Source organism: Equus caballus, chromosome 5 (genome assembly GCF_041296265.1).
Source record: "Equus caballus isolate H_3958 breed thoroughbred chromosome 5, TB-T2T, whole genome shotgun sequence".
Classification (NCBI taxonomy): domain Eukaryota; kingdom Metazoa; phylum Chordata; class Mammalia; order Perissodactyla; family Equidae; genus Equus; species Equus caballus.
This window is the reverse complement of record NC_091688.1, coordinates 42702358-42712202: the sequence shown is the minus strand read 5'-3', so window position 1 is coordinate 42712202 and position 9845 is coordinate 42702358. Positions and strand designations below refer to the sequence as shown.

General features: G+C 53.7%; 1 protein-coding gene across 3 annotated transcripts; it reads right to left on the bottom strand.

Moving 5' to 3' along the window:
- Window positions 1-271: 271 nt before the first annotated feature.
- Window positions 272-3330, bottom strand: S100A3 (S100 calcium binding protein A3). Of its 3 annotated transcripts, none has more exons than XM_005610108.4 (3): window positions 3191-3330; window positions 1361-1506; window positions 272-788 (listed from the first exon to the last, which is right to left on the bottom strand). In XM_005610108.4, the coding sequence occupies exons 2-3, from the start codon at window positions 1499-1501 to the stop codon at window positions 624-626; spliced, it is 306 nt and encodes a 101-aa protein (XP_005610165.1). In that variant the 5' UTR covers window positions 1502-1506; window positions 3191-3330; the 3' UTR covers window positions 272-623. The 3 variants fall into 3 exon arrangements, with proteins under 3 accessions (XP_005610165.1, XP_023496898.1, XP_023496897.1); XM_023641130.2 differs by lacking the exon at window positions 3191-3330 and adding an exon at window positions 2283-2601; XM_023641129.2 differs by lacking the exon at window positions 3191-3330 and adding an exon at window positions 2303-2497.
- Window positions 3331-9845: the final 6515 nt, after the last annotated feature.

Below are 9845 nucleotides of genomic sequence, written 5' to 3'. Positions count from 1 at the left end.
CGAACCTCATCCTCCTTGACAGCCCAAGGGAGCTTCTTCTTCAAAAACCCCAGAAAGAGAGAGAGAGAGACACCCCCCAACCTCCCCTGGACATTGTCCTTGTGTGGACCCCACCCCCTTTTGCTGGGCCGTTGAGACCATTTCGTTTCTGCAGGGTCTGAAACTGCGCTCAGCCTCCTGTCCTCCCATGGAAAAGGCCAGAGGGGAATGAAGACCTCAGCGGGTCTCTGACTCGAGGCCCTGGCTCTTGTCTCAGAAGAAGCAAACCAAGCCAAGTGACACCAGTTCTTTATTAGGAGTTAAACAGGCCCTTTCCCATCATGGTCTCATTCATGCACACACTCTGCTGGGCCTCAACAGCCTCAAACCCATCACCATAGGAAGGCAGCGGCTGGCTGCTCTCCCCATCACTAGCTGTGATCCTGGGGAGGTCCCCTCACATACCCCGGCCTCGTGGGTAAAATGGGTTAACATATCAGGGGCAAAGCTGAGAGATTCCAGATGGAGAGAGTACGGGAGTGGGGTGGAGTGTGAGTGACATGCCCAGGACCAGCTCAGCGCAGAGATGGAGCAGGCCCCAGCAGCCCCCGTCCTCTGGCCGGCCCTGTCCACTGGAGCAGAGGCTACTGGGGGCAGGGGGGCTCTGGGGGACAGTCCTTGAAGTAGTCGTGGCAGTAGGTGCAGAGGCAGGCGAGCGAGCGCACGTATTCCACAAAGTCCACCTCACAGTCCTTGTTGGTGTCCAGAACACTCATGAATTTATTGTAGTCACACTCCCGGAACTCCGTCTGTGAGGGAGGGGTGGGGTGAAGGGGCAGGTTGAGGAGAGCACAACAGCCTTGTGTGCATGCATGTACGTGCGCACGCGGGCACGCACACACACACACACACACACACACACACTGCTTCCCTCCCTCCCCTCCTGGCTGGTCTCACCCAGCCCAACCCACACCTCTTCTGGGGGCCAACCTCACCTACCCATTCTGATAACTCACCCATGTTAACCTCCTCCCTAATCCTCCTCCTCCTCCTCCGCCTCATTCTCCTCCTCCTCCTGGGATCACTTATTGAGCACCTACTATTTGCTCCTGAGTGCCTACTGTGTGCTAGACCTTCTTCACCATGATCTCGCTCATCCTCCTGACAACCTTGCAAGGCAGCAGGTATGATGACTGTCACGCCATTTTACAGATGAGGAAACTGAGACGCCTGCTGTGTCAGCTCTCTCCCAGAGTCCTCTCCCCAAAGAGCAGCCTCCACCCCTCCTTGCTGTCCTGTGCACAGAGCTCATCCCCAGGTCTCTCCTTGCAGAGACTCTCCAAGCAGTGCTTCCCTGCGGGGTGGTCACCCTGGTACTCACCGGGGTCCAGGTGGGCAGCTCCTTCTGTAGCAGCTCCTTGAGCTCTGCCTGGCAGAGCTTGTGCTTGTCCCCGCAGCGCCCCGCATACTCCCGAAAGGTGCACACGATGGCAGCCACCGCCTGTTCCAGAGGCCTGGCCATCCTCACTGTCACAGAACAAGGATGTGAGTCACAGCAGAGGCCCTCGCTGCCCCTCTGCTCACCTCTGCCCTCCGTGTTCCCGGGGACTGCTCTACACCTGTTTTGATCCCCACCAGGCTTCTGGACCCACAAGCTCGCCTCCTCTGAGAGGACCTCCGTGATCACACCAGCTGCACTAATTTGCTTCCCTACTGCTCCCCGTTGTGATTTCCCTGGACAGAGGTCTCATTTCCGCAGCATCACTGCAAACCCCTCAAGGAGAGTGCCCCCAACACCACCTGCACCCCCTAACACAGGGGCTCCCTCAGGACTCCCTGATTCCCTCCACCTTTTCTCATCCCCAAAACCCAGGAAGGGCTCAGTCCCACACTGCAGCCCCCGTGAGATACAGCCCCCTGGTCCTAGAAGCCTCCCCTGCTTCAGGACCCCAGAGCTCCTTCTGTAGAAACTTGCTCAAGGAGGCCCTTGCCCCTGTTCCTGTCCTCAGGCCCGTGGAGAAGCTGGACATTCTCAGGGAGGGTCAGTCCAAGAGGAGCACCCATCGCCTCACCACCATCCCCTCCTCTTGATCTTTCCTCCTCCAAACTCAAGGAAGCTGCATACAAAAGAAAAACTTCTAGGATCCTCTCTGCCTCTCACTAGCTGTGCAACCCCAATTGAGCCATTTACCCTCTCTGAGTCTCAGATGCCTTTTCTGCAAAATGGAGCTAATCTCACCTCACAGCCCTAGTCAGGGACCTGAACCAGATGGCCTCTAGAGAAAGCCAGCTGTGGTATTTACCAATCTGTGATCTGCCCCACCTGAGGCCATCCCCCTGCGTCCTGGGGATCTTGAGACAGAAGGCCCTGCATAGGGGTACACTTCAAGAGGGAAAGCCCTTCTTGAAATTGCCCACCCCCTCAATTCCACTGTCCCTTCCTTTCGCCCTTCTGGAAGGATGCCTCCAGCCTGGGAAAACCCTAAGGCAGCCAGGAAGGCAAGTGTTGTTTCCCTGTGAGCCCAGTGACTCATTCCTTGTTCCCCCAGGGGCTAGGCGGCTGGCGATGCAAGGCTGCCAGGGCCAAGGCTCTCTCCCTCATGAGTCCCCCTCTGCTAGGCCCTGTGGAACAAATGGTTGGCATGGTTGTGTTTGGGCGGGTGGGCGGAGATAAGAGGAAGGGGAGCATGGGACCAAGCACTGCCTGCGGTCTCACTCTGTGACAGCCCAGGATTGGAGCTGGGTGTCTGGGGTCCCAGGAGAGGAAAGGGCCGTGATCCCAGGGAATAAGGAACTTCAGAGGTGCTGAGCTGCCCTTCTGGGCTCCTGCCAGCCTGCCTGGCGCCACCACCGTTGCTTTTTCAGAAGCTCAGTGCCTGGAGACTGGAGGGAATCCTCTCTTCCCCATGCAGCCCTGGCCTGTCTCAACCCGTTGGCAGGAATGAAGGAAGGAGGCAGGGGGAGGGAGAGGGAGCTAACTGCGGGTAACGCCAACCCTTTTAGCCCATTGCCCCCACCCCAAGGCGCCACCTCAGCTCTGCACATCTCCTATCCCAAGCTTCCTGATAGCCCCTCTCTGTACAAGGGAAGCCCTCACATCATCAGTCCCTGCTGTGGTCATCCCTTTGCCCCCATGCCCAGACCCTGGGCCAGGAGACAGACCCTGAGCTGCCCGACACCCAGTCCAGGGAAGGACCCAGCTGGCACTCACCACTGGTGCTGGCGTTTCAGCTGCAGGATCCTAGAGATGGGACATCCCTATTTGTAGCCTCCCAAGGAAGGAAGAAAGCAATTATGGAGCCCAAGTAGGTCAAGCTGAGGATGCCCCAGGGCTCCCCTTCCATCCTTCACTGGGCAGCCACTATTACAGGCCCCACCCGCCCACCTACCCATGCACACATCAAAGGCCCACTCTGGGCCTCAGACACCGCCCTCTTCATCCTCCCTCCGGCCTCCGCCAGAGCTGGGAACTGGGGCCAGCCTTCTGCCCATCTCCTTCCAGCCTAGTTGGAGGAGACGGACTGGGTTAGGCCATCCTATACACCTCCTATCTCTTCACTGTGAACAGGGATCCCAGAAGAACCAAAGTGGGGACACACTTCAGCCTCACCCCTAGAGAATCCTGTGGCAGAGGGGATCTTGGGGAGCATCGGGTTAAGCCCCCTCATTTACAGGTGAAACAACTGAGGCCAGGAGACCCACCCTCCCTGCCTGATCTCCAGATCATGGTCCTTGGTGGCTTTGGGCTGTACGCTGCTTGCTTCCCTGGGGAGATCATCCCTAGGACGTCTCCGAAGTATAGGAGGAAGGTGTGTTTCTCCTGGGGACACTTCCAGCAGGCTAGGCTGAGTTCTCCCCGCACTGCTCCCCAAGTGCTGTGGCTGGATTTGGACTGCAGACTCAGGCATGGGCTGCCTGGAGCTCCTCAGCCTTGTGTCCAGTCCTCCCACTCCATTCAGCACCAAGGCCACATTCCTTGCCGTCCCATGGGGGTGGGGGTGGGTTTCTTCTGGCTTTTAGCTTAAACGTGTAGCCCTCTGGGGTCCCAGCATGATGGGGGGTGTCACCCTTCTCTCCCCTCCTCAAGTAAGCCCCTGGCTTCAGCTTCTGTCTTTCTCCACAAATCATCAAAGCCAAAGGTCATTTGGGCGTGTTTGGCCAATGCCCTTGGGGCAGGAGGGGGCCCTGGCACTCTGCTCATTCCTGGAGTCAGCTTTCACTTAGATTTTGATGTCCTCATTCCTTCCTGCCTTGTCAGCTCCTTGATGCTTTGGAAAAAGATTTTTTTCATGCTATCCAGCATTTTTTTCATTGTTTTTAGCTGGAGCAGGCACAGGCCACCATGTGACCAGGAATGGAAATCCCCTCATGTCACTTCTCTATTAGCTCCCTCATCCCTCAGCCTGAGAGACCCCCTCCCCATTTCACAGAAAAAGAATCCAAGGCCCAGAAGAGTGTGGGAGGGGGAAGAGGAGGTGAGCGCCCAGGACTCTGAGAAGCCCTAATGCTCATGGAGGCAGCCAGAGAGCTAACCTACAATACCTTGACCTCCCCCGGGGCCAAGCACCAAGACCTTGCTTGTACCATGGTTTCCTTGAAGACTCAGCCCCTGTGGGTGAGGGGAGCGAGCAGAGGGGAGGGAAGGGAAGGGAGAGCTGTGATTAGCCCTGTTTTATAGGCAAGGAATTATGGGGAGGAGGGAGCAGAAGTGGGGGCCAGAGTGGACCAGCAATTAACTCAGTTCTAGGTCAAGCACTTATTGCCACCTATGCTATCCCAGCTCCGCCACCGGCCACCTCCCGAGAGCAGGGTACCTCACCTCTCCAGGCCTCATTTTCCTCACCCATCAGTGATCAAGGATAATCATAGTAACCAATTCACTGGATTGCTGTGGGGCTTAAATGAATTAATATCTACAAAGCTCATCGCCTGGAACATGGAAAGAGCATAAATGTTAACTGAGAGGTGGATGACTTGCCCAAGGTCATGCAACCAAAATGTGGCAGGGCTCGGAACCATTCGTTATTCACATAAAATTTAGAGGCCCCTGTCCTAGGCATTGGAGGTAGAGCCATAAATGAAACAGTTAAGTCCTTGCTCTGTGGAGAAGCCGAGCTAGTGGGAGAAACAGACGTTTACAAATAAATGTAAGACAGACTGGTGATTTGACCGCCAGGAAGAACAGTAATGCGGGGCTAAGGCAAAGAAACGGCGCAGGGCTGGGACGCTCTATACGGGTGGTCAGGGGAGCACACATGTCCTTGTCCCCTGGCCTCTCCTGTTTCTCTGCAGGGCCGCCCCGCCCTCCAGGGTGCTGCACCCTTGTTTGCACTGGGAGAGGCTGACTGCAGAGAGGCCAGAGCTCACTCTGGGAGGCGACAGCTGGGAGGGGGTGGAGGGAGGTCTGGGTATAGGCACATTGTGGCTGGAGGACCCTCACTCCAAGCTCCACCACCCTCTGGCCACCTGACCTTGAGCACGTCCTTTGCATTGTTTGGGACTTAATTTCCTTGCTTCCAAAATGGGTTTGGAAGATGCCTACCCTAAGACTCCAAAGTGAAAGTGCTTTGTATCACCTGCTGTTCCTGTGGACATGTCAGCGCAGAGGTCTCTGAGTCCAACTCAACAATCCCACGCTGAGTCCCCTCGATGGAGGCAGCAGGGAGGGGGGAGGGGGAGGGAGAGAACTAGGCTGTCCCCACCATATCATTTGGTCCACCCTTCTGCCTCCACACAGTAGGGGGTAGAGCTGTAATCTCTCTTCCCTCGCCTTCCCAAGTCCTTCTTGCAGGCTTTGGAATCTTCCTGCCCTGCTGGAAGCTGTTCCCCTGGGTCTACCTGAATCCCCCTTCTGCTGTGGTTCCAAATGCATTCCACGCTAACAGCCCCTCCAAGCCCCAGCAGGACCCACTGTCCTCCTCCTTTCCTACCCTCTGCGGTCCACACACTCGAGTCTCTACCCTTGGGTGCAGCCCAACACCCTCGGTCCCTCAGCAGAGCTCCCTGCTGCAGATGGGGAGCTGACCACTGAGAGGTGCACCACATCTGGAGGGTGAGGGCCTCTCCCCACGGGAGGAACGGAAGGGTGTGAGAAGTGACAGCAGATGCTACCAGACCCAGCAGCACTACTTGCAGCACTGACCCGTTCCCTGCCTCTGTCCCCGGCTATCACCACCACCTTACGAAGCCCCTGGGGAAATGCCTTGCCTCTGAGGATCGATGTCCGGCTCTGCACCTCGGAGAAATAAGATGAAGTGTCCTAGACATTTGGACATTCTGTGTGCTTGTGCCAAAGGGCCTGGGCCCAAGAGACAGTGTGAACCCCCACTCCCATAGCCCCATGGGGTCAATGAACCTTGTCAAACTGAATCACCTCCTTTCTCACCATCTGAGCCAAGGCTGGGGAAGGCGTGGGAAGGGAGACTTGATGACTGGGGCTGGAGCAGGGAGGCCTTTGCTACAGAATTGGGGAGGGGCAGGGAGAGGAGCTGAACTGGGATCAAGGAGAGCCTGTGCCCTACCGCCTCTTTGACTGCCAAGTCAATGCCTGCTGGGCCCATTTCCCAGCTGGGAGCAGTGAGGTGGTGGGGAGATCGCATGACCTGAAGACAGGAGCATGGGGAGCCCTATTTCAGTCACTCCCTTGTCTCAGAGCCCACCTTTGCCTTCAGTCTCTCTTTTCTTGGATGGTCAATCGGCTACCAGGAGTGAACCCAAAAGAACAAAGGCTAAAGTGACAGTAGGATGTGAGGAGAGGTGAGCTGTACACTCCTAAGACCCTCCTCCCAGCCACAGTTCCAGGAGGAAGGAATAGAGACCCTGGCCAGCAGTCCTGGGAACAGTGCTGTTTTCTGGACCTTCCAGCTCTCTCCCCCAGCGCAGAGATTTGGGGGGAGGGGCGGGATGAGGGAAGATTGTTGAGACCAGCTAGGAACGTCTGGTGTTTGTTTGCCAAATAAGCAGAAGGAAAAGAAATAGCCCCATTCTGTCCCCAGCCAGCTGGGGGCAGCTCCAGACGCAGCCAGCTGAGGCCAGTCTCCACCAGCCCAAACAGCCCCGGAACCTGGAACTGAGCCCCAACAGAAGCCGGAATTTACTGTGCTCAATCAGACTAAAATAAGGCAACCTCTAAATAACGCAACTGGGTGGGCCCAGTTCCCGGTTGATTCAGGATCAAGAGACCAAGAGTGTCTAGACTGTGCTCACCCAGGTCCCCTCACCTTCCACTAAGCCAAGGCTTTGGAGACGGCGGGGGGAGGGAAGGAAGGCCCAGACCACCACCCCTACGTCCCATACAAGTGAGGCCTTTTCTTACAGAGCTGAGCCAAGCCCCAACACTGCTCTTTATTTAACCTCTCCCAGCCTCTATTTCCTCCTCTGTGCAGTGCAGAAACTAATAGCACATCCTCCACCCAAAGGCTGTGAGGATTCAGTGAGACGACGGTCAAACAGGCCAGGCAGAGAGCCTGGCCAGAGGGAGTGCTCCATGAACGGCAGATGCTGCTCCCTCTCGGTTTCCTCGTCTGTAAAAAGAGACTAATGATAGCTCCTCTCGGGGTTACCATGAGGCTGCAATGACAGTGTGCACAAATGAAGCTTTGAGAGCTGCTGTGGAAATGTTAATTACCATTGTCCTGATGCCCTGACCTATATTCACTGGCTCCCTTTCCTACAGGATATTAGGAAGGTGGGCTTCCCTCTTTTTATCGCTGGGACCTGCCCGGCCTGGCCTTGCCTGCCCCAGATGCACAGTTAAGGTAGAACAGTAAGTGAGGACAAGCAGGTTGCCCCAGCACCTTCTCACTCGGTTCCTTTCTATCTCTCAGAGGCTCTAGTCTCAACTACCCTGTAAGCAGTTCCCAAGCATCAGAGTTTCCCAGGGACGTAAGACAAGTAAGGAAACGATTCAGGACAATATTGTCTACTGCTTGTCTACTATCCATCCCCTCTTTCCTTATTATTTTTGAAAGAAACCCATTTTTTTCTTTCCAAGTGTCAACACGTCCAGCTAAAATACTTGGTTGCAGCTAGGACTAGCCATATTACGTAGTTCAGGCCAAACAGATCTAAGTGGAAATCCTGGAGAGAATACTTCTTGCATAATAAAAAGGCAAAGTCTCTTGAGGTAAACCTTTTTGCACCTTACTTTTCCTCTGTCTTCCAGCCTGAAACATGGGCAGTGAGACCTGGAGGTATAGCATCCATCTTGTGATCATGAAGCAACACGCATGAGGGGAAAAGCAGACATGCTGTAGATTACAGAGCAAAAAGATGAAAAGACACTGGGTGTCATGTGGCACCTCTGGGCCCCTGAACCAACCCTGAAGGGCCTGCCCCGGCCTTCTTGTTATGGAAGGCAATGAAAACCACTATTATTAGTCGGGTTATCTGCAACTCAAAGCTGAATGAATGCCTAACTGGTAGAGAATTTCATATCTGAAAGTAGAGTCTTCAAGCAAAAGAATCTAAAATATGGAATTGGCTAAGTGGAGGAGGGAAGACAGTGAGATATGTGCAGGACCCAATATGCGCAGGCTGGAAAGTGGGGGACCCTTGTTATGAAACGACAAAATATTTGGTCAAACTGTACCCTCATGTAACTCAGGATGCAGATCAAATGGTAACCTAGGTGTGGCGATGGAGGAAGCGATAGGAAGAGTTTAGAAAGTTAACATGGACTGGCTCCTCGCATCTTTCATCAAAGACCCGCAAGAGTAGAATGCTGCTATTACAAAAACCGAGAGCAGATGTCACTGGCTTTGGGACCAGGCAATGGAAGAAAGCTAGGAGAACCTCAAGGAGATGGCTAGTAATAATTTGAAGGACAATGGAGGCTGAAGAAAAGGCAACCCCTACTACGTAGTGGCGGAATGTCTGGAAACACTATCGTCTGCGGTAGCATGGAAAACAGAAAGAGTACCTAGTGAATTCACGGATGTGGCTAAGGAGGTTTTTAGATAGAATAGTGAAAGTGCCGATTGGCTTCTTCCAGCTGCCTATGGTAAAATATGAGAAGAAAGAGGTGAACCAAAGAAGGAACTGCTCAGGGGCCAGCCCTGTAGCCTAGTGGTTGGGTTTGCACACTCCACTTTGGCAGCCTGGGGTTTGCCAGTTTGGCTCCAGGGAGCAGACCTGGCACTGCTCATCAAGCCATGTTGAGGTGGCATCCCACATAGAAGAACTAGAAGAACCTACAACTAGGATATACAACTATGTACCGGTGAGCTTTGGGGAGAAAGAAAAGAGGAAGATTGGCAACAGATATTAGCTCAGCACCAATCTTCTTCACCAAAAAAAAACAAAGAAGAAGAAGTAACTGTTCAGTTTTTGAGCAGAATTTTAGAGGAAATATGGAAGACCTAGGACAGTCTTTCCAGCCAGCAAATGGCTTTCAAAGTAATAAATGGCCTCAGGGCAAAGGTCAAATCTAGGGCCCTGCCAATAAAAAGGGCCTGAGGGCAAAGATGAAGTCTAAAGACAGATCCCTCATGGAGACCTCAAAAAGATTTAAGGGCAAGTCTCATAGATCTTCTCAGATAAACAATACAGCTTCTATTAATTTTAGAAGTGTGCCTCTTAGATGCTTTCAGACAAGAGGGTCTTTAAAAATCATAAGGACGTTTTCTCACAGCACACTGACTGACTCTCAGTCTAAGGTGGAGAGGGGCCAGTCTCAAAGAGATTTGTAGGTGTGGCTTTTGTCTAATTAAATGAATTATAAGTTGATACACAGGAAGCCCACAACATTTTTAGGGGAATTATATCATCTTGGACTGAAAGGAAAAAAGACAGCTCAAAACAAAAAGAAGTTTTGGGTCTTCAACTTCCTATAAGCAGGAAGAAGCTGAGAAAGCCATTTAGCTATA

What these genes read in the sequence shown, in the direction of transcription:
- S100A3 (XM_023641129.2), bottom strand. An exon ending in AGCTGCCCACCTGGACCCCG is followed by an intron (nt 789 to 1,360) that starts GTGAGTACCAGG and finishes CCTCCCTCACAG; the next exon opens with ACGGAGTTCCGGGAGTGTGA.